Source organism: Aphis gossypii, chromosome 3 (genome assembly GCF_020184175.1).
Source record: "Aphis gossypii isolate Hap1 chromosome 3, ASM2018417v2, whole genome shotgun sequence".
NCBI classification, from domain to species: Eukaryota; Metazoa; Arthropoda; class Insecta; order Hemiptera; family Aphididae; genus Aphis; species Aphis gossypii.
Genome location: NC_065532.1, coordinates 20532877 through 20556612, shown reverse-complemented (window position 1 = coordinate 20556612; position 23736 = coordinate 20532877). Strand labels below are relative to the sequence as shown.

General features: G+C 24.3%; 3 protein-coding genes across 6 annotated transcripts; 1 reads left to right on the top strand and 2 right to left on the bottom strand.

Moving 5' to 3' along the window:
• Positions 1 to 1659: 1659 nt before the first annotated feature.
• Positions 1660 to 7125, bottom strand: LOC114119859 (persulfide dioxygenase ETHE1, mitochondrial). Its single transcript, XM_027981580.2, has 8 exons — positions 6957 to 7125; positions 6569 to 6783; positions 6196 to 6351; positions 5979 to 6123; positions 5711 to 5896; positions 2663 to 2845; positions 2183 to 2299; positions 1660 to 1761 (listed from the first exon to the last, which is right to left on the bottom strand). Exons 3-8 carry the CDS (start codon positions 6325 to 6327, stop codon positions 1700 to 1702), a joined length of 825 nt encoding a protein of 274 aa, XP_027837381.2. The 5' UTR covers positions 6328 to 6351; positions 6569 to 6783; positions 6957 to 7125; the 3' UTR covers positions 1660 to 1699.
• Positions 7126 to 9558: 2433 nt separating this feature from the next.
• LOC114119863 (HIV Tat-specific factor 1 homolog) lies at positions 9559 to 22173 on the top strand. Its single transcript, XM_027981583.2, has 10 exons — positions 9559 to 9721; positions 9806 to 10042; positions 10267 to 10541; positions 11802 to 12009; positions 12201 to 12406; positions 20483 to 20655; positions 20748 to 20934; positions 21383 to 21519; positions 21601 to 21788; positions 21909 to 22173. Exons 2-10 carry the CDS (start codon positions 9829 to 9831, stop codon positions 21926 to 21928), a joined length of 1608 nt encoding a protein of 535 aa, XP_027837384.1. The 5' UTR covers positions 9559 to 9721; positions 9806 to 9828; the 3' UTR covers positions 21929 to 22173.
• On the bottom strand, positions 13210 to 23672 carry LOC114119864 (trafficking protein particle complex subunit 3). Of its 4 annotated transcripts, none has more exons than XM_050203969.1 (5): positions 23487 to 23672; positions 22826 to 23020; positions 22560 to 22742; positions 21907 to 22044; positions 16657 to 16872 (listed from the first exon to the last, which is right to left on the bottom strand). In XM_050203969.1, exons 1-4 carry the CDS (start codon positions 23523 to 23525, stop codon positions 21925 to 21927), a joined length of 537 nt encoding a protein of 178 aa, XP_050059926.1. In that variant the 5' UTR covers positions 23526 to 23672; the 3' UTR covers positions 16657 to 16872; positions 21907 to 21924. The 4 variants fall into 4 exon arrangements, with proteins under 4 accessions (XP_027837386.1, XP_050059927.1, XP_050059926.1 ...); XM_027981584.2 differs by lacking the exon at positions 16657 to 16872 and adding an exon at positions 21540 to 21710 and having other exon boundaries at positions 23487 to 23671; XM_027981585.2 differs by lacking the exons at positions 21907 to 22044; positions 22560 to 22742; positions 22826 to 23020; positions 23487 to 23672 and adding exons at positions 13210 to 13546; positions 16932 to 17144; positions 18302 to 18500.
• Between the last annotated feature and the right edge of the window lie 64 nt (positions 23673 to 23736).

Below are 23736 nucleotides of genomic sequence, written 5' to 3'. Positions count from 1 at the left end.
CCCATAAATGTTTGGCCTGGCAAAGAAAAAATATTCTCGACTGGAAATATTGACCTAGTCAGCTCCTATTTCTGCTAAAACTGGTTACATTTCAAATAATTTGATCAACTTATTCATTTCCTCAAAAAAAAAAAAAAAAAAAATAAATAAATAAATACTTCATTACACTTAAAGTTTTCAGAATCTTTCGAGAAAAAACATTATGATTAAATAACACAACTTCTCTTTAGAAAAGTTTCTTGATTAATGTAGTTTTTCTAATTCTTATATTTGGAATTTAATTTTAGGTAGGTACCTTCTTATGTATTTTAAATACCATTTATTTAATGAGAATGATAAAGTTGTTCTGAATAATACAATTAGGTATACAAAACTGATATAATATTAAAGTTCATAGTTCTACTCGTCAAATTCCCAAACTTTGAACATAATTAATATCATGAAAACATCATATTATTTTGATTTCTGATTATTGTCAAGACATCAACTTTGGCTGGAAGATATTTTACTCTTTAGTCTTTATTATTTACTATTTAGAAATAACTTAACTTTCATTAATATCTATATTCAATAGCAAAATAGATTATTTTGTCATGATTATACCTACCTATTTGTTATTACTAAAATATACCAATATTTTAATAACTACCCATGTATGAAATATTATGTTCTGCTTCAATAGATGATTTTCTTTTATTTTAAAAAATTTATCTTAAAATCTAGGAAGGGGCGCTGTTAACATTAATTAGTAATTTAAAAAATAAATAGTTATAGTGAGTTATACAATATTATATAATATAGTCTAACTTTAATTCAGTTAATTACTCGTACATTTATTTTCTAGAAACGAGAATAAAAACGCATTTTCTATGTAATATGCAATTGTCTTCATTAGCTTTAGGTACTCTTTTTAGTATAAATTTTGTCAGCGTAAATGTATTTTTTGTTGTTGTATAGATACTTACCTAATCAGTGGCAGATTTAGAATTTTTTTTTTTTTTTTTTGGGGGGGGGGGAATATTTTTTTACATTAGTACATATTTTTATAAAAACACTTATATTAGTATAATGGTATTTTAAAATATATTATTATATGGCCATGTGGGGGCCAGGCCCTTCTGGCCCTTTCAGTAAATCCACCACTGTACCTAATACTTAAATAAAAACATTTACAAGCTATGCTTATATTAGCTATATCTGCCATTACATTTTATAAAAAAATTTTCTTAGATTAAGTATACTAAGAATACTAGTTTAAATTATTCAATTATTATTAAAATGTATTTGAGAATTGAATTTTATGTATTTTGTTTAAAATATTTTTGGCACATATCTATTCTATACCAAATAGTGTTTATCAAAAATAGTTTTAGTTAAATGGAAGTTAACATTTTAAAAAATAGATTTTTTTTTAATATTATGAATTAAAGCCTTCATTATTAAATATTCAACAGCTATGTCAAGTTTTAAATTATTAAGCACCCACATTTAGAAAATAAAAATATTTTTAATATTGATAGGGTTCATTTAAAATACTAAATTTGTATAAATTGTATAAAAGTTTGAATAATGCATTTGTTTTTTAAACATTTGATTTCTGGCAGGTATAACAGAATAAGTTACTAAAGATAAAACATAACTATTTTAAATAATATAACATTTAAAATTCAATATTTTATATTATGGTAAAATAAAATTGTCAATCATTGTTCACTAAATCGTCTTGAATACCACATTTCAAATTGATAGGTAAAGCAACATCTGAAACAAAATAATATCACATACTTACTATAAAGTTATAATAATTGATTTTATTTAAGATTGGATACAGTGTATTAGCAGCGCTAAGAGGTACCACTAAATATTTTAGTTAGATGACCTTATATTGAAATGGGGTTTTCAGGAAATGAAACAAAGTAACAAAATATACATTTTTAGATAAATTCCACATTTTTAACCTTTTAATAGAATAGTGTTATCATTTAAATAAAGTAAGTTGTATTGTGCACATGCACACCACATGAATTACCTAACAATTTTAAATTTGTCTGAAAATGTAACTTCGGTACTTCCATTCAATCCCTGATAACCTCATTTCAAACAAGGTTATCCAGCTGAAATATTTACTAATACCTCTTAACAAGAATATAGTAATATACTGTATAATATATTTGATACTAACCAATTTTTTTAGGATAATCTAACTTTAAGTTGTTCATCAATTCAATAAATTCATCTAGAGACTTTGAGAGACGTGGATTATAAGTCTTTTCTTCTCCAATAGTTGAAACGGTTTGACCTAAAATAAATATTTAACATAATTATCCATTATAAACAATACTAAGACTGAGAGAATTGGTGACATTTACATTTTTATTTTAATGAAAAGCAAGCATATATCGTACTAGTTTTATATTGCCTATTATTTATTTTTTTGTATATCACTGTGACATTATAAGTATTTATAAAGGAATAGCAGTATTCTAATATCTAATTATGAAATTGAAATTATTTCCACAATACACAAGGATGTAAATGTACTGAATTTGATTATTATCAAGTATACTACACATCTTTAAAATATAAATATTAATTTATAGTGTAAAGTACAATAATTTCAATCTACACATTGAAAATACACAAAACTGTTTTCAAAACATACCCGTATAATCATGTGCCGGATATACTTTATAATAATCAGGCAACGAAAATATTTGTTCATGAATAGAAGTGTATAAAGTTTCAGCATCTCCTTCTTGAAAATCAGTACGTCCACAACCACCAATCAATAAGCAATCTCCAGTGAATGCTATTGCTTCATCGTGACAGACAAATGTAATACAACCTAAACATTAGAAACATGATAAAAATCACAACTCTAGATTAGTATAAAATACACAATATTAATTATACTACGTACAAGTAAATAACTTAAAATAATGAATTTATAAAGCAATAAGCAAACAAAATAATAATCCAATTTTATTTAACCTATACCTAGATCAGCAATAACTAAAAATAATATTGTTATCACGGAACTTAATATTATTATTTATTTTGTGAATAAAAATGTAACTATAATTTACAAAACAAGTTTTGAAATGTTCAATCATTTTTGTTTACATATTAAATGCTTATCACAAAATATTTTGCAACAACATTTAAATATATATATATAGTATATTCAAGATTATCGTTCATGGGATTTTATTTTTAAGTTAAATTTAAATTGTACGTATTTTTAGTAAGAAATTTATAAAACCATCTATCTATACCTACAGTAAAATTAATTATCAATCCTAACTTTAATGTCATTGGCAAGGCTTATTTTTCAGAGGAACAATTGTTAAAAACCTCCTAAAGAAATGTTATAGGAATTAATTACAAAGTTCACGACCCCCTTAATAGACTTCCTTCGACAGGAAAAGGTAATATAGATAATATATTCAACTAACACCCCTTCTCGTTAACTTTTCTATTATATTTTTTACAATTGCATTAATAAATATTACTAATATTTAATTATTATAATAATATAATATATTAATACCATATTATATTGTTGTTATTAACTTTCAAGTCAATACCATTTTACTGCAAAACCATATTAATAAGTATAAATACGTGGTAATAATTATAAATAAAAATTTATCATAAAAATGGCATTGTATACATTAAAACTCATAATATGCATAAAGTTTTAAATTCCCACAAGTAATATTTTTAAATTAAAATAAAATAATTAATATTGTTATCTAAAATACCAACCAGATCCAATTCGCTACTATAAACCACCAGAAAAGTTGAAAATTAAAGCATTTTTACTGCCCTAAAAGGTATTGACAAGAAAAAAATACATATCATTGTGAAATCAATACATTAATTTATTGCTCTATTCAGAGTCTAAAATGTAATTATAGGTACCTAGATTAATAATTTTATTTTTTTATTTTAAAAATTAGATTCAGCTGATTTATAAGTATAAATTTACTACAGTATATTTTTGTATTTTATGTAGCAATCAAAAACAAAAGTATGTAAGCAATTAAAATAAGTTAAATAAAAATTGTACCCATATTATTTTCTTGAAGCGTTATATGAATTACATTGTTCTTTAAAAGTTGAGATTTTACTTTAAAAATTGCTTTTATTTATCTTATATACATTAATACTATATCAAACTAATAAAAATCCGCCTATCAAACTACAGAATATTTTTTAAACTACTCAGTATTATTTCATTAATTCATCAATATTTTTTTGATTTATTATTTGAGTACTTATTTTAAAGTATTTATCACTAATTATATTAAACATTTAAATATATTTTTTATACTTTTCCATTTTAAATCAGTGTCTACTGTCTAGCTCATTTTACAATGTAGAATAAGTAAATTAATTTTTTATAAAAAATCTAATACTTGATATTTTTTCTCAATTAATACAACTAAGAGTAATATCTCAGGCTGGGATTTTGATGCACTTTTCGTTTTTTTTTAGAGGTTGGTGTTTGTTCACAAATCTGTAACGTATACTTTTGAATAAGAATAAAAACATTTATTTTGCATTTTTTGATTTTAATGAAATTGTCTTAATTAATTATGAATTAATTGGGTTCTTGGATCTAAAATTCAAACTTGAAATTTTATTTTAAGATTTTACATAATTTTTTTTGTACTAATAAAATTCTGGACGATATAACAGTAAATCATTTGGCGTTTTTTTAAATATTCACTCATTACTTTGATAGACATTGAAAGGAACTTCTCTATTTAGTTTAAATTCAACAAAAATTTACTGGTGGATAACAGAAGATAATTTTATTTGAAAATCTTAAACAATCTCTGGTGATTCAGTATAACAGTTCAGTGTAAATGTAAATTTATATACAATCCAAATCTATTAAAATAGTTTAAAAAATATAAGGAAATAATTGTTTTTTACAGATTAAAAAAAAAAAAATCAAAGTTGAGGTTCAGCCAATACTCTATAGAAAATTATTCTAATCACTTTTATTTCAATTTAATAAATTTAATCAAATATTATTTAAAATTTATACTAAATTTATTAAAAGTAAAAACAATTTACTTGAATTTTTAGTGAGTTGTTTAGAATTTTAAGGGCTTTAAAGCATTTTTTTAAGAGCACTACATGCCCAGCCCTATATGATATTACTAATATCATAGATATATGCACGAATTTAAAATTTTAACACTCAAAAAATTTGTTATAAGTGATGATCAAAAGTATTAGATATTTACTTCAAAAATTGAAAATGATGTAATTGAATTCCTATTTCATGCACATGAGTGGTAGTTTAATTCCAGTTTTTCTTTAGACTATTTTTTTTATGAACGGAGTTTGATCTTCTTATCTCTAAGCTATGATATCTACTAATAAATAAAAATGATGATACAATGATAAACTGTAGTATTAATACAATCGTAGGGTCCAAAATATTAAAAAAGTTTAAGATTGAATGACGATTCAAGTAAAAAGAATAAGTAAAGCTACTCTTGAAATATTAACATTATAATAAGTTAGTACTAATGATAGTGATTTAGTAAAATTTTAGTAACTCATTAAAAGTTATATATTATAATATAACAAAATAATCATATTTATTATTTGTATTAAATATAAGTCAATTTAATCCATTCTATCAACATACTATCTAATTATATAATACACAATTTTATTAAATATTTACCATTAGTATGTCCTGGAGTTTGTCGTACTTCAACAGAGTATCTTCCAAACTGTATTTCATCTCCTGATTTCACATATTTATCTGCTTGAGCTCCACTACATAGAGAAATAATACTTTCACATGTTGGTATTAACTTCTTCAATTCACCCGTTCCAGTCACATGATCAGCATGTACATGAGTATTGGCTAAAACAAAATCATCTGTATATTATACATAATAATTCAAAAATAAGATCAATGGATTCAAAAAAATAGAAAAAATACATACCACAGTATAAAAGATTTAAGCCAAGTCGCTTAAGTATTGAATGATCACGGTTCACCTGTTCAATTACTGGATCAATAATTATTGCTTCTTTTGCTACATAATCAGCCAATAGATAAGTATACGTCCAAGATTCTTTATCAAATAACTATTTAAATTAAAACCAAAATAATTTTAAATACAAAATGTTCATAAAAGTAAGTATTTTAACAGAAATAACCTGTCTTAATACAAATGTATCTTGAGCAAGTCTACAGTTATTCATCACGGCTGCTTTTGAAAATCCACGAAACAAATTTCCACGGCTAGGCTGTTGTCTAAAAAATTGGCTTATAGAATTAACTGCTATCATAATTCCATTAGAGAAATATTATTTCTAAAAAATAAATAATTAGTATTAGTGACCGGTTAGTTTTAGTATACAAAAATGACTAACATGTCAAAGTGCCAACTATAATAGATAAAGAATAATCATATTATATGATACATAAGGCCAAGGACAAATTTTATCATTATTGCTAATTCATATGTATTCTGTGTTTAAAATCCTCTTTGACCAAAATATAATAATTAAAATATATTTGTGTACCTACCTTAATCTCATAAATGAATAGAATATTATTATATAATTATATTATCATAATTCATAAGTAATGAACTAGGATTCAGGTAAATAGAAGTTTTTCAGGCGTTTTCAAATTAATGATTTCTTTGGTATTCAAACATATTTATGTTAACTTTATTGTCTTCAAGCTGTGATTGCAAATGTTATTTTTTTCATCGTTTATGCAGTTAGTATAGTTGTCAGCTTATGTAAAAAAAGAAATAATATCAGATCAGTATTTAGTGTGGCAAATAAATAAACAATAAAAAACACCTGTAGACTGTAGTAAATATACTATCTATATCCATAATAATATAGTAGTTATTATACAATCTAACTAATATATTTTACATTATAATATAATAAAATATACCTACTAGTTCAAAATAGCGAACTATATTATAAAATTACATCAATTAACTGGCAACCACACATGGAAATTCAAATTTCAATTAATTAATGAATAATAATTAATAAACTAAGAAGTTAAAACTAAAGTAATCATTATAATACAAACATTACAAAGTACAAACGTCTGACAATAAAGGAACAAGTTAACAACTCAAAAAAATAACCACACATTTGTAATCTGTATTCTGTATTTTGTTTAGATATCATTTTTTGGAATTTGATTTTTACTTATGGCGGGAACCTTTTTTGATTTTTATAAAGCATTTTTTTGTGATTATGAAATATTTTTAAAATTTATTATAAAAATTATCAACATAAAAATATTTTATTTCTTTTTATAGGTCAATGAAAATTAAAAATATTCTTATTAACGACTGATAATATTGTGTTTTATAGTTTATAACTTATAATCTATATATATATAATATATACGTAATAATGATTTGTCCTAAATGATTCATCATTGCCTAGCCGAAACCGCCGAAGCTATGAATATGCAATTTGGACAGTAGTTTTTTTTCGACATGTAGACACCCACTAAGAAATGATTTTTCAAAATTCAACCCCTACAAGTGTCGTGATGCCCTGGTACAAATGTCATTAGATCGAAACGTAAAATCCTACATCTATCTTCATATATAAATTTGAAATTTGGTTAGTAGTTTTGTTTTATGATGTAGAACACCCATTACAGAAGTATTTTCCCAAATACTTGCCTTAAGGTAGTTAAATGATATAAAAAGGGTAAAAATTAAAAATAATTTTTTGGGTCAGATTTTTTTTTTTTGAAACAGCATACAACTCGCTATAATAATAATTATAATTTATAACTACATAATTTTAAGACAAAGTTAATCTAACGACATTATTTAATTTTTTACTGGAAACGCCGTACTGGATTAGCTAATAAGTTATAATATTCTTACATGGCTAGAGACCTAGCTGAGTACAGATACTCTCAACTCAGTCACAATCTACCATCACCATTGTTCAATGACGTCATGATTTATAAACTATTATTATAGATTGAAATTAATGAATTAAATAAATCTAATTTATTTTAATATTTTTATCCACTATTGAAAATTGCCATTTACCATGACAAATTAGTAATTATAGTGTAATTATCAATTTACAATTTAATAGTTAATATTATTTAAGGTGGTACACGTAGTATAGGTACTCATAAGTCATAACACCATTTTATACGTACATCACCTATTGGCTATTACTTACATTATAATATTATAATATTGATTGTTGACTAAAGATAAATGTAATATGTTAGACATAGGTCTAAAAAATATAAAATCTCAAGTATTTTACCTATTTGAACTATTTTTAAGTGGTATTAAAAGTTTAAGATATGAAAAAACTAAGTTATTTATCTTTAATACATTTTGTTAATTATATTACTTGTACTGCAAATTCTATAGTACCTAACCAAATTATAATGTAATATACAATTATAATAATCTTTTATAATTGTATAAGAAATTTTATTTAAATTATAATAAGTTGTGCCTATGTATTCATATAATGTTCGAATGACTATAAGACTAACTTATAAGGAACTTTGTATTAAATTTTCAAGTATTTTGACTCAGCCAAAAAAAAAATTATCGATGTCAATAAAAAAAAAATTAACAATACCAGTAAATAGCATTAAAATTAGCAAAATATTTTGAAAAATTAAATCATGTATAGAAAATGCCAATCTAAATAACTAGTGAAATTTTCAAGTATCTACGACTTAGAATTTTTGAATTAAAATAAATATTTAAATTCATTTGAGGATAAATCGTTATCGATACGCGATTTCGTAAAAATCAAACGCTCATAACATTTTTCCTATAATGATGATTCGAGTTTTCTCTATAGCTATTCGAAAAAAAACTTATGGAAAACTTAATGAGGAAATTATTTAACTTCAGATATTAATACACAATTTTATATGAATTTTCAACTACAAATTTTCGTGGTTTTGACATATTTCGTAAAAATTTGAACTTCAAACGCTTATAAAAAAAATTGTGACTTACGATTTTTGATTTTTTTAACTACAATAAAAATAACTTATAACAAACTTTATATTAAATTTTCAAGTTTTTTGGGTAACCAACATTTTTTTATCAACACTTCAAAAAAAAAAAAAAAAAATACTCAGAATAATCGAAAATTTCAGTTATCTTTTAAATAGCTCAAAAAAAGTCGAAATATTTTGAAAATTTAACCGTGCATAAATAACGCTAATATAAACATTTGGTGAACAGGTAATTTTAAAACTAATTAATTATTATTTATAGTTCAACTATGTATACACATTATTTGTAAAAGATATATGATGATAAATTAGGTTGATGTTTAATAATTGTTTTATAAATATTGTAGTGTTAACTAGCCTAACTAGACCCTAGGACATTAATCGAATAGTTTGAACAAAATTTAATATAATTGAGATTTTAGAGGCATTTTTAGGAGCATAACATAGGCAACTTATTATACGATTCAGCTATGGTCTATTATATGAGGTGTTCCTTATCAGTGGCTTGGTCAATTTCTAACTTCATGCTGTACATAATATAGCACACCATAGATATAATTTAAAAAACAACTTGTAATCACGACTGTAGGTACGATACTACGATATTGTATATTGGTAGTATATAATTTGGTACCCAATTGTATTTGTATTTTGTAATACGTTGGTGGGCTATTTAACATGAAAATTGTAAGTATTCATTTATATAAAATCTTCATTTTTTTTTTATAATCGAGGTTGAGTGTTTACTTAATTGTTGCATTTTGATTTTAGGACTTGTAGTGAATTAGATCAACATGGACTCCAGCTCAACATCAGTTCCACCAGATATTTCAAACTCCGATGACAGTAACTATAAATATATAGATGGTGTATGTTTTTACACAGATCCAAATACTAAAAAAGAGTATACTTGGAATAAAGAAAAAAAAACTTGGGCTGAAAAAGGCTTTGAAAATTATGAATATGATGAAATTTTAAAAACATACAAATATACTGATAAACAAACAAGTAATTATGTCTTATATACATTAGTCATTAAGCAATAAATTATTAGGTTTAACAATCGCTAATTCATAACCTGTAAATCTAACCAAAAATTGTTGTTTTTAGTCAATTACAAAAAGAAATAGGTACCTATACTTAATAAACTTTCTGTTTACTGTATTTAACTATTATTTATTTTCACGGGTAAATTAATTAAATGTTAATTTATAAACAAATTATTATTTTAGATATTTCCTACTTATGGGATCTCAACTCTAATAAATGGGAAGTTCAAAAAAGAGAAACCATAAGTTTGGTAGAAGACAAAACCTTTGATGATATTAATGATGGAGAAGAATTTGATGATGATGATGATGAAAAAGGAAGAATTCAGCGTACAGTAAAGCGGCAAGATATGAGCAAAGGAAAGTATGGACATGATGGTTTAACTCAAACTTATACTGATCCAGCTGATGGAACAGTTTACATTTGGGATAGAGAAAAAAATGCTTGGTTTCCTAAGGTACATTATAATAATTCTTATTTTTATTACATTGTGTATTCTAAATTCTAATGAGGTCTAATTGGTTAAATTCAGTAACACAGCATAAATTTTAATTTGTTATAAGCGTTGGAAATGTACAGAATGCGGACTTATGAGGGACTCCACATTGTTTTCAAACTACTAAATGGTTAAATTTATTTTCTAATAAAACTATAATACAACTTCTAGATAAGTTTTTCTCATAAGGCACACATTTATATTGATATTAAAATAGTTATAATAGACTATAGATATAACCAGATTATAGAGTATGCATTATTGATCCAGCACAATTAACAAATTTATAGGAATGACTTAATATAATAATGTTTAACAATTACATAATAAGAACACATTAAGACTTATTTAAATGTCTACTTATTTGTTCAAGAATTAAAAACACAATGTTTATTAGATTATATGTTAGTTTTAAAAAGATTAAATTCTAAATCATAAAAAATTAAATAATCGTTTAATCCTTTTATGGTATTATAATTTGAAATAATTAACTGTTAAGAGAATCGCCCTTATGTATAAATTATTAATTAATTATTATTTTCCCATAAATAATTTTAAAAGCAATACATTAATTACTTAGCTCAGAATCTATAATAAGATTTTATTAGTAACTGTAATACTAAGTATGTTTGAAAAGTTCCCAAACTAAATTTTTCTAAAATATAGATTTAAAAATAACGAATTTATTAACATTAACCCTCTACATAAAGTCCTTGTCTAGTTATACGCTCTTTCCATTACCGGTGTAAAGTTGTTCAAACATTCTGAAGAACCCATTCTCTGAATGCTTTTAATAGCTCTGTACAAGATATTAGGATTGCTGGAATTATGTCAAAAAAGTGACTTTTTATCTTCAGCTAGAGCTTTGAAAATAAAAAATAATCTGCCGGATCAAAATTGGATAAATAAGGAAAGTGTGGTAGGATGGTGATTCGATTTTCAGCATAAAAGCGTGTTAAAAGTGCTGCCGTGTGAGCTGGAAAATTGTTATGCAAGAAAGTCCAACTGATTTAATTAGATGCATTAGGCGTTTCATCACTTCCAAATAAAACTTAGTATTCACCCTTTCTTCATTTGGAACAAATTCACAACAAATCAGTCCAGAAAATTTAGTTAGAGAATTTTTCAAACATACTGTGTATGAATAAATTATTAGCTTTTTTAAACTGTGTAAATTTAATATTTATTAATATTTTGATAAATTGTACTTTATTGTGTCAGATTGATGATGATTTTATGGCTCATTATCAACTCAGTTATGGATTTAATTCAAGTGACAATTCTGCTGTGAACATAAATAGTGCAAATACATTGAAAACAAATACTAATGGAGCTCAAAGTATAGAAAATAAATCTGAATCTACCTTGGATGCTTCTGGTGTAAAATCTGAACCTGAAAAAAGGAAACTACCACAACCTTCTGAACCAAGTAAATTAATAAACTTATTTTTAACTTTATTTTTTTTAATTTTTACTATCTCTTAATGAAGTATCTACAATGGGAGGTCTCTTCATTCCTTTATTCTTGTGCTATTTATTATTGTATTAATTAAGCTTATTATTCAAATTTGTATAAAATCAATAAATAAAAAATTTTATAATTTTTTAACTGATTTTTAGATTGGTTTGAGATCGACGAAGAGCATAACACCAAAGTATACGTCTCAAATTTGCCATTAGATATAACTGAACAGGAATTTATTGATTTAATGCAAAAATGTGGATTGGTCATGAAAGATATCGATAATGGTCAAATGAAAATTAAGCTTTATACTGAACGAGGCACAAACATTCTTAAAGGAGATGCTCTATGCACATATATAAAGGTATTGTACTTATTTATTATAATAATATTACAAACACTAGGTATGAAAAAATTTTAATCATTAATATATTTTAATAAGCTCAATAGTTTCTTATAATTTATAAATTATAATGGACGATGTTATTTATTTAATTTCCAAAAAAAAAAAAAATATATTACTTAATATTATAGATAATACATTTATACTGTTAATGTATTGTTATATTTTGTAATTTTTAAACACTGCTTAAATTATTTTTAATCAAAAGTAAAAATACATACATTTGTTTAGTTTTTATATACTGATTATTAAACCTACAAAACTTTATATGAATGTATTGTACAAATTATTTGTACTTTGGAGTTGGAATATTATATTTTATTGTTTATTTTACTTAGTTACAAAATTATGTTTGATATTTTAAGATTATTTTGAATTTATTGAAAACATATAATTTTTATATCTCAGTGCTACAGATAAATATCTGCATTGTTACTACATTACTCAGTGGCGTAACCAGGGGAGGGGTTAAGGGGTTGTAACCCCCTCCGAAATTTTTCCAAGGCCACAGTACTCCTTCATGTCAGTACACCTGACAATATATTATGTTATATTAATGTAACCTTCTCGAAATTTTTTTTGAGTTGCACCACTGATACTACTTTGTTGATATTTATTTTTCTTGGAATTAAGATTTAAAGTTATATATTTTCTTAACAAATTATTTAATTTAAATGTTAATTTGTTTTTAATAATTTTAAAACTTATTAAATACTAGTTGTGTAACTTAAAAGTTATGAATAGGAAATAATAAATATTTCAAATATTCTTAAAATCATTTAATATGTTTCTTTTAACTGGATTTAAAATTTTATTATGGTTTTTATGAATATTTAATTTTTTTTTAAACTGTAATGTTTACACATTCTGGTTGAGGTTTTGTTTCACATATAAAGTTTTTTTTTTGTAAGCAGCTTTGTGCATTCCATTTATAATCAATACTTGGATCTAGTGATAAACACTGCCATTGATCGTTTTTATCATTGTTAAAATTTTGTATTGTTTCAAATCTGTTGTATCGAATTTTACGTCCTGATGTTGCCCATTTCCATTGGTCTTGGCTCCAATCATAAATGCCCCCTATCCATCTTTCTTTTGTTTCTAAATAAACCAAAATACAAATGTTTAGGTTAATTATATTATTTAAAATAATTTTGAAACATTATAATTTTAAAGTTTGTTCATTTATTTTTATTTATAATACTATTTCTGTGTTTAACTTTAAATTGCTATAATTAATAGTGTGTAACAGAAATAACTGACAATTGTGATGAACTGATCACCTAAAATAAGTAATAACCAGAGATAAGCACATTAAGTGCAAATAGGCTAAATTTAATATTATTAATATATAATTTAATAAAATGAAAATCAGTTTATTATCTAAATATATTGTTAATGTAATTAATTATTACAATAATGCCCATAAAATATTATACATATTGTGCACTGTCAGCAGAGTACTTGTATGAATTAGTACAACAAGGTAACTAAAGTTCAGTACTCATGGTCTGCCATATTATGTTTTATATAACACTACTACCATTGATTAAATATATTTAGTTAAGTATATTTAATCAATGCTACTATCCCATGTTGATTTACACTATACATTCTATAATAATAGTAAGCATGCACGGTTATTGTCAAGACAAGCTGCATTAATTCATATAATATGTTGGTACAATTCTCATAATGCTGCTGTTTATGTATAGTTCTAATCTATTAGTAATTATTATAAGTCTATGAGTTTATGAATATCATGTACACGACACAAAATGCAATATCTTTAATGCTGCCCATTCATGGTAATAATAAATATTTTTTGTTCTTTTTAATAATTAATTAATTAGAATAAAAGTTATATCTGTTAGTCTTTTCAGTTAAACACTATATAATACTACAACAAACGAACCAGGCTTTTCCTAGGATAAATGTTGTTATGAATATGATGTAGGTTAGGTTATTAACATTATAAAGTATAAACTATTAATATGATATATAAGCATATTATACTTAATAGTCAGTCTTTCATATTTAGTAAAAACTAGGATTTGGAAATTGTTGTATTTGCATGTTTTTTGCGGGTTTTTAGATTTATTGCTTAGTAAACTAAAAATTAGGTGACACTATGAAAAAAAAAGTTGATTGTTCATATTTTTATACACATTTTATGGATTTTTAGTTTTAAGCGAATGCTTTTTTATTTTATAAAATTTTGAGTATTTGTGTTGATTAATGGCAATACAATTTATAAATTTGTGATTAAAACATATAAATTCAGTTTGAGATATCTTAGTTTTCATTGCATATTGTATAATATTTTTAGATTCTGAACAGAGTGATGAATGTGTTGATTTTACAATGATGTGTGTTTTTTTTTGTGACTGTGTACAGCATAACTAGTCGAAATAATGCTTCAATATCAAACTTTGGAGATGGTTTCCGATTACAAAATGAATATCCTTGGTGCATTATAGAGGTCAAAAATAAAGTTTTCAAAAAAATCGAGAAAAACAAAAATAAAATTTCGGAAAAACGGGAATTTTCACGCAAAACCAGTTTTCCGCCAAATTTTTTTTATATGGTTTTAACTCAAAAACAAATCACCGTAAAAACTTGAAATTTTCACCAGATGTTTATATTAGTGTTATCTATATACTGTTAAATTTTCAAAATATTTCGACTTTCTTGAGCTATTTATAGACCACTGAAATTTTCGATTTTTCTGAGAATTTTTTTTAAGTGTCGATAAAAAGATATTGGATGGCTAAAAAAACTTAAAAATTTAATACAAGGTTCCCTATAAGTTGTTCTTATTGTAGTTAAAAAAAAATCAAAAATTGTTTGTCACAATTTTTTTTTATAAGCGTTAATAGTTCAAATGTTTACGATATATGTCAAAATCCCCAAAATTTACAAGTAATTTTAAAGTTGAAAAATCATAAAAAATGTTGTGTTTATAACTAAGGATTAAAAATTCAACACCAAATTTTCCATAAATTTTTCTTCAAGTAGCTATAGAGAAAACTGGAAGCATTATCATAGGAACAATTTTAAGTGCGTATGTATTTTAAATTTTTGTAACGATAACGATTTATCCTCAAACTATTTTAAATATTTGTTATTATTCAAAAAGTGTAAGTCATAGATACTTGAAATTTTCACTAGTTTTTTAGATTGGCATTTTCCTTACATGATTTAGTTTTCAAAATATTTTAATTTTTTTTTTTTAGCTATTTATAAATAACTGTAATTTTCGATTTTTCTGATAATTTTTTTTTGAAGTGTCGATTACATTTTTTTGACCTAGTCAAAATACTTCTAAATTTAATACAAAGTTCCTCATAACTTATTCTTATAGTGATTAAAAAATTATAAGAAAACATATTCACTATTTTTTTTATTAGTAGGTATTTGAAATATTGATAAAAATTCGTCAAAATCATGAATATTTGCAAATAATTTTGTAGGTATAATTCATAATAAAATTCGTATAAATAGCTAAGAGTTGAAAATTGGCCATAAGTTTAGCTTACAATAATTATAAAAGAACTTAAACTTTATGGTGTATTCAAGCCATTAAAACATAAACTATCTTTTTCACCAACCACTGGAAATTATATCCTAGGCTAACAAATCTTCATTTAGAATTGTTTTTCGTATACAATGATAACTATCAATGGATTCAAATTTAACACTCCCATAATATATAACAGTGATATACCCGGCACCTAATGTACAGCAGAGTGGTACTCACTTACCTGCTTCTTTAAACTCTTAGTTAGTATAATAATAATAAAAAAAATTATATTTTATTTTCTCTATATAATAGTTCATCACTAATTTATGAAGTATTAAACAAATGCTTACATATACTATTTTAATAATTAGAATAATTTTATAAAATAAATATTTTTTTAAGCTATTTATTATTAAAGTTATTTTAGAATTGTTTTAAAAAGTCTATTTAAAATTAAACTTATGAATAATTCGATTTTTTAAATAAATGTATATGGTTGTTTATGGAATATAGTGTATAGCACACTTTGTTTGTATATAGTAAATACTGCCATAGGTAATGTACAAGTACTTTTGTTTCTGAAGATTATGTATATATTATTCAGTAGGTAGGTATTTAAAAATATTGAAATAGATTAATTATTTGTATTACCTTTAGTGGTAACTACGCAACAGATTAAAAAAATTACCATTTTTTCTATATTTTAAAAATTTTCTAATGTTATGATCCTCCACTTCTTTAGCAAGCACAACAAGTTTACTTCCTTTTGCCAAGTTTTTGCATTCGAAAAAAGCTTCTTGCCATGTCGCAGTTTCTTTACTTAAATAATAACAATTACTTCCAAATTTTGAAAATCCGTTTTGACAATTGTACATTAATTTGGATTCACACATATAACATGAAACTGTAAAATAAAAATAAAATGTGAAAAATACGTTAATTTTTTTAATTTTTTTAACCTACCAATTATTATTAAATAAAAAGAAACAATTTTTAACTCGGCTAATATTTTAAAATTCATTTTTAGTTTGGAAAAGGAAAAAAATCGCTAAGAAACGTTGTTCTTCACTTGTTCAGTTACACTTTAATACTAAAATGTTTCTATAGACTTCCCAGTTTACGGTTTTTTATTCATTATTCAACCTTCGGGCGAGTTTGATCATCCAGCCAATTAAGCTATAAAACATCGCGTTATGAATTCCAGTAAATATTGATACTTATATTAAAAAATAATAATAATAATAATATATAAGTAAACTAGTTATGTTTGGTAGGTACTGAAACTTATATGTATAATTACAAGTATGTTGATTTTATATTTTTAATTAGTAGTATTTTCTATTAGGTACATTTTTCATATGTATTGTATTTCAATAGACAAAATCATTTGGGAATACTTTTTGTATTTTTGAAATTTTCATTTTTTAAAAGAAAAAGTAAAATGTAGATAAGTATTTATTTTATATATAAACATAAAAACATGACGTCAATTTCTAATAACAGCTCATAATTTCTTAGATACAACTAAAATTATCTATTCTTTATTTAGGTATATACTTTTTAACTATTATTTTTGTCTTTATATTGTAATTATGTTAGTTTAATTAATCAATCTTATTAAATTTAAGTTGGTACACTATTTTTGTAAATGCCGCGCCGTTTGGTGTTGATATTATATAAAAAAAAAAAAAATGAAAAATAAATAATAGAAGTTGGTATCTTATTTTTAAATTTACTATTCGGCTAATTTAAATTTTAAACATGTATTATTACGCATTTTTTTTCATAAAAATATGTATATATATATTATATATATGTTTCGCATATTAAATAAATCTATAAAAAAAATAATGGTTAACGATTGTAGTGGGTATAGCCGTATATGTATTACTTTTTATGCTCTTATAACTACTACAGATATTTATCAATTTTAAATAGCATGACATTGAAAATAGTTGTTTTATTTTTTTAAGCTATAATTAGTCATTATTTCATCGATACCGATATTCAATATCATCTAATTTTTAGTATAAAATGAAATGTCTTAAACATATTATTACATATATACTTCACTTAACTTACAATAATTTTTAATGTTTAAGTTGACGAAGTAATCTGTTTTTAATTTTTCTCACTCAGAATCGTTTTGAGACCAGTGGTTAAATCGATTTTATAAATTTAAAATAACATTTTTTTAATTTTTTTATTTTAATTTTACTACTACTTACGTAATTCTTAAACATATTTTTATTAAATATTATATCGATGGTTTTTTTTTAATTTTAGATATTGTCTATGTAAATATGTAGTCATATTAAATGTTTGATATTTACCAATATTACCGATATTAGTCCATAGATTCTCAGATATTTTCCCCCAAGACACTCCTAAAAATAAACCAATATAATTTGCATGTTAACGCCCTTCCTGAAATAATTATTATCATTAAAAACTATACATTGTTAAACTGTTTTAAACTAAATTACCACTCCTTAAATTCAAAAGCTTTTGTGTTTATTGTTATTTTGTACCTTGATATTAAATGTAAAAATTTTAATTGTATTTGCGTAAATAACGGAATTTATACTTATGCTCGCGGGGGACATTAAATACTAAAAAAAGCAATGTTAAATATTAATGGTTACGTAAATAGGTTTCAATAAAGGTTTTCTATTTATTTTAGGGGTAACTTAGAGAAACTTGATGTTTTTGCCATACGTATAGTTAGAACCCAACTTACCTATTTACCTTGTACCTGATGTACAGATTTGTACAGTACAATGGCAATACGTAATGTATCAATTATACTTTAGTCAGGGCCGGATTAAGGTTTTTGCCACCTAATTTACATAGGTAAAATTTGCTATTTCGTGTTGACCATTAAAATTTGCCGCCCTAGGCTTTAGCCTTAACAACCCTAAGCGGTATACGGCCCTGATTCTAGTATACTATATTATAGTCTATTGGTCCTATAGGTCTATCTATATAGTATAGGATTATACCTATGACCACAATTAGATTTGTTGATGCCTTAGCCTATCACAGTTATGCGTCATCCCTCTATTCACCAACAAAAATTTTATTTTGTTTTTGGGCATAATTTTGAATTAGTCAATTTATCTCAACTGAAAAATTTTCGTTTTCTTTTTCTTTTTGCCTATAGAGATTGAACGGTTTTATGAAGTCATTATGTTTTATTCAACTGTAAATATTGAAAATAAATAGTTTTTATGATTATAATAATATTGTAGTTGTAATTAATATTACAGCGATTGAAGCATCTTGCAAAATATTATTACTACATAAAGCCATTAATGTTTATATATTCTTTTAATTTGTAATTATGGGTGTGTGAGTGACGATGATTGTGTTGTATAAAATATATTGGTAGGTATTGTTATATTTCATATTTTTTCCTATACAGTATACACATAATTATGACTTTTGTTCAAAATTGAATAAAAAATATCGATACATATTTTTTTTAAATTTTAACTTCACATAATAATTAATATACCATGTCGTATACATTTGAGTTTTAGAAGTAATGAGTGTACAAATGTATTTATTTAGTACAATAAATTTGAATCCCACTTCTTAGGCTCTGCAGTACGTCCGGATCCGTGAGATTATTATTATTTTATTAGGTACATTATTATGTTATGCATTTTAAGTTCTGAATAGTTACGGACTACGGTAATAAAATAATATTAATGTAGCGTTAAAAAAATTTAACTTCCACGTTTAACACTTGCGTGAATACGTAAAAATCTTAAATCGTTAGTAGGTAAATGTAATACAATATACACTATAATACCTAACAACATTAGTTATAATAATTAATAGTAGTACATATTATCTACCTACTATACGTTGAGATAAATTATGATGTAATTCAATGGGGTTCTATTTTTATAGTGAGAACTGAGAGATAACTCGTATTATAATTGTTTCGATTCTAAAACCGGTAGTATTTTAATTTATAATTTTTTAAGTATTTATTTAATTATAACTTTAGAATATTTTTAAATTCCCTCTTTAAAGCTCAGTTGACGAATAAGTAAATTATTAGGTATATCATTACAGCTGTATGTGGGATGTATAGGATCATTTTTTTCTTATATTTTATTTAGGACCTCATAGGTACGCCTAAAGTCTACAATAACTATTTCAATCAATCATCAGTGGATATATTATGCATGGTATGAGGTAATGCACTATGTTAGTATGTTAGACAAGTTCTAATGTTAGTCATAATTCATATATTATGAGTTATTACGCTAATACACGATGGCATCATAACCATTACTTATTGACAGAAAATAGTATGACAAATTTATCAAGTTGACCTTATAACTTTCAAATTTCAATGACGTTATTTATAAATCATAACTTATAAAAATTTTTATAGGAGGAAAACACGTTGCTTATAGCTATTAAATTTATGAGGATTTTACGATTATGATTTTTAATATTTTTATTGTTATTACTTATAACCTGTTATTCATTTTTAGAAAGAATCAGTAGATCTAGCATTGAAGTTGTTGGATGGTTACGTATTTCGCGAAAAAGAGATCCGCGTGGAAAAAGCCAAATTTACTATGCGTGGAGAAAAGTATGACCCATCATTAAAACCAAAAAAGAAAAAGCGAAAAGATAAAGAAAAGATGAAAAAAATTCAAGAAAAGTAATTTTTAAATTCCACTATGATAAACATTGATCTAGTATACATTGTATATTATAATGTTCTCTAGAATAAATGTATCTGTTTTTCTTAAGGTTATTTGATTGGAGGCCTGACAAAATTGTGGGTGGAAGAGGAAAACATGAAAATGTTGTGATTGTCAAAAATCTATTTGAAAAAGAAACATTTGACAATGATGTCTCATTACTCTTAGAATATCAAAGAGATCTCAGGGAAGAATGTTCAAAATGTGGTGTAGTGAAAAAAGTAATTGTGTATGATGTAAGTATTTAATAATTTATTATGAATCACCAGTTTTGTTTTATTTAAACTGTTATGAATACCAATTTTACATTGTTACTTCATCTCAAGTTTCAATATGAATCTAGATAATTAACTTGATATATTAATCATACTTCTATCAATATCTAAATTTTATTCATACATACTCTATTCATATAATATCATTATAAAATATTATACTAAATTAAGAGAATATAGAGGTACATGAAGATATCTAGATTCTATAGAAACTAGAAATGGTGAAAATGTACTTTTTTCGCCTCCGATGACTCGTCGATAGATTATAAGGTTTTAATGGTTAACATTTTTAGAAGTACATGTTAGTCTTCGGGTTTCAAAAACATCAAATAAATTACACTAATTTGAAATACTTTCAAAATGTTTAGTTTATAAATATAATTCTTAACTATATACTGTTTTTTTAAAGAGACATCCAGAGGGCGTTGCTCAAATCAATTTTAAGGAACCTGATGCAGCTGATGCTTGTGTGCAACTATTAAATAATAGGTGGTTTGGACAAAGAAAGATTACTGCTGAAACATGGGATGGAAAAACTAAATACAAGTGTGTATAATCTATTTAAATAATTATAAACAGTTCATTTTTAATTATAATTTATATTTAAATATATTTTTAATTTTTTAGAGTCACTGAAACACCTGAAGAAACTGAAGAACGTTTAAAGAAATGGGAGACATATTTAGTAGCCACTGGTAGTACTGAAAAGAATGATGCTCATGAATCTGATAGTGACTCTGTAAAAACAAAAAGTGGTGGAGAAAGTGATGATGAAGCGCCTTCAACTAATCAGACTACAAATAATGAAAATAAAGGTTTCTATATAATATAAAATAATATTTAATTATTTATAGATGATAACAAATTTATGAGATAATATTAAGGTAAAAAATGAAATAAAATATAATATATTATAATAATAATTTAATTTACAGATAAGTCCGAGTCAAATTAGTCTTCTCCAGCAGGAATAGCATCTTCTAACCTTTTGTTGAATTTTATTCGCAATTCAGTGGCCAAATCACCTTTAAGTTGATCTTGCACAAACCAACAAGACACATCCATTTGTACCTAACATATAACAACTAATTATAATATTTTTAATTATATTTTGTTTGTACAAAAATTATTTGAACACAAAAATTGTTAAAACATACATTTTATTTATATCTCAACACAATAAAGCGCTAGAGAATAATATTAATGACATATTATTTTCATACAGGATAATAATAAAAATAAAAACTGTTTTGTAAAATTATCTAATTCTAGTACCTGTAGGATAATATTTTACAATATGTTCTAAATAGATCCTGAATAAAATTTTCCTTTATTATAAAAAATTTTCATGACACTAAATTTATTATTTGAAAAAGTAATGTAAGAAATTAATAATTTAATTTAATTTTGTCAACTGTCTTAAATAATAATTAATATATTTAAATATATTTTATTTTTTACATGATACACATTTTGTATTATAGTAATTCCCAATTGAATTTTTTATCATAAAGACAAAATATTTAATCTGTGGTTATATTTTACTATACCACATATGCTTATTTTAAATATTATATCATAAATACCATTTCACATGATCCTCTCAAGGCTCCACAAAGTATATTGCTATATTTGAGATTTTGATAGTTATCTGGTAGTTCCACAAACTCAGTTAGTGGATTAGTATCAAATGTTAAGGAAAACTCATCTCCAGCAGCACTCCAATTAGTTAAAGCCGGAGTTATACCCAAGTACATTTTAAATGCATACTAAAATAAAAAGATATGATAAATTATGAACACTACCAAGTCTAGTAATTAGTTACTAGTTAAAATATAAACACAATTCTAACCTGAATTTTATCAGCAGTTTCTCTTAAGTCATAACATCTTCCAGCATTAGTACGCGCTAAAAAATCTTCAACCATTCGTACTCCAATATTATAACCCATTCGATCTAACTGTTTGTTTACATCTTCCACATTTTCATAGTCTTTCATTAATTGTGACACTATGGCTCCATAAGTTAAAGTAAATAACTCAGAGTTCTGAAAATAATTTGTGAATCAATTAACATTCAAATAAGTATGATGTACCTAATAAATAAGAATAAAAAGAAGTATAGTAGGTACCTTTAATAATATGAAGTATAAATAAATAATATAATAATACAAAATCATTTATAGTATTATCAAAAGTTTTCTGTGAAACATTTCATTTATATGGGTACAAAATTAAAAAATATTTCTAAATCTTGAACATTTATAATAATGATGGTAAAATTGGTTATCCTGAATTTTATCAATAATATAAAATATCTTCGTTGATTAAGTCAAAAATATATTGTAATAAGTAGAAACCAACTGGGAAAGTCACTCGCCTGTATAGAAAGTGACTAGTATTGAAGGTACCTACCTAGTTGTTGAATATATTCAATTTTAATGATAGGTATTAGTTTAGCATGATCTTACTTAATATGAAAATTTTTTAGTATCAAATGGAACAAATACTTACAACTTTCTTAACGTCTAATCTCGTGTTCTGTCGAGACATGGTAACTTTGGAATTTGAATGACGGTAAACAAGATAGCGATGACACAAAACAAAGAGTTAGACGCAGAATAGAAAATCCTATAATTATTAATTTTTCTAATAAGTAATAACTTGAATTTTTAATGTAAAGATTAGAGAATTTTTTTATCAGTTTTTTATATCTGATAATATATAAATTTTTATAGATTATGATAAAATGATAATAGTATCA

What these genes read in the sequence shown, in the direction of transcription:
- LOC114119864 (XM_050203969.1), bottom strand. Translation starts at nt 23,525, where the DNA reads ATGTCTCGACAGAACACGAGATTAGACGTTAAGAAAGTT. An exon ending in AAACTGCTGATAAAATTCAG is followed by an intron (nt 22,743 to 22,825) that starts GTTAGAATTGTG and finishes TTTTTATTTTAG; the next exon opens with TATGCATTTAAAATGTACTT. An exon ending in TGAGAGGATCATGTGAAATG is followed by an intron (nt 22,045 to 22,559) that starts GTATTTATGATA and finishes GTTATATGTTAG; the next exon opens with GTACAAATGGATGTGTCTTG.
- LOC114119863 (XM_027981583.2), top strand. Translation starts at nt 9,829, where the DNA reads ATGGACTCCAGCTCAACATCAGTTCCACCAGATATTTCAAACTCCGAT. An exon ending in AAAATGCTTGGTTTCCTAAG is followed by an intron (nt 10,542 to 11,801) that starts GTACATTATAAT and finishes TTATTGTGTCAG; the next exon opens with ATTGATGATGATTTTATGGC. An exon ending in ATGAAAAAAATTCAAGAAAA is followed by an intron (nt 20,656 to 20,747) that starts GTAATTTTTAAA and finishes GTTTTTCTTAAG; the next exon opens with GTTATTTGATTGGAGGCCTG.
- LOC114119859 (XM_027981580.2), bottom strand. Translation starts at nt 6,327, where the DNA reads ATGATAGCAGTTAATTCTATAAGCCAATTTTTTAGACAACAGCCTAGC. An exon ending in ATACATTTGTATTAAGACAG is followed by an intron (nt 6,124 to 6,195) that starts GTTATTTCTGTT and finishes TAATTTAAATAG; the next exon opens with TTATTTGATAAAGAATCTTG. An exon ending in TCCGGCACATGATTATACGG is followed by an intron (nt 2,300 to 2,662) that starts GTATGTTTTGAA and finishes TATTTATTTTAG; the next exon opens with GTCAAACCGTTTCAACTATT.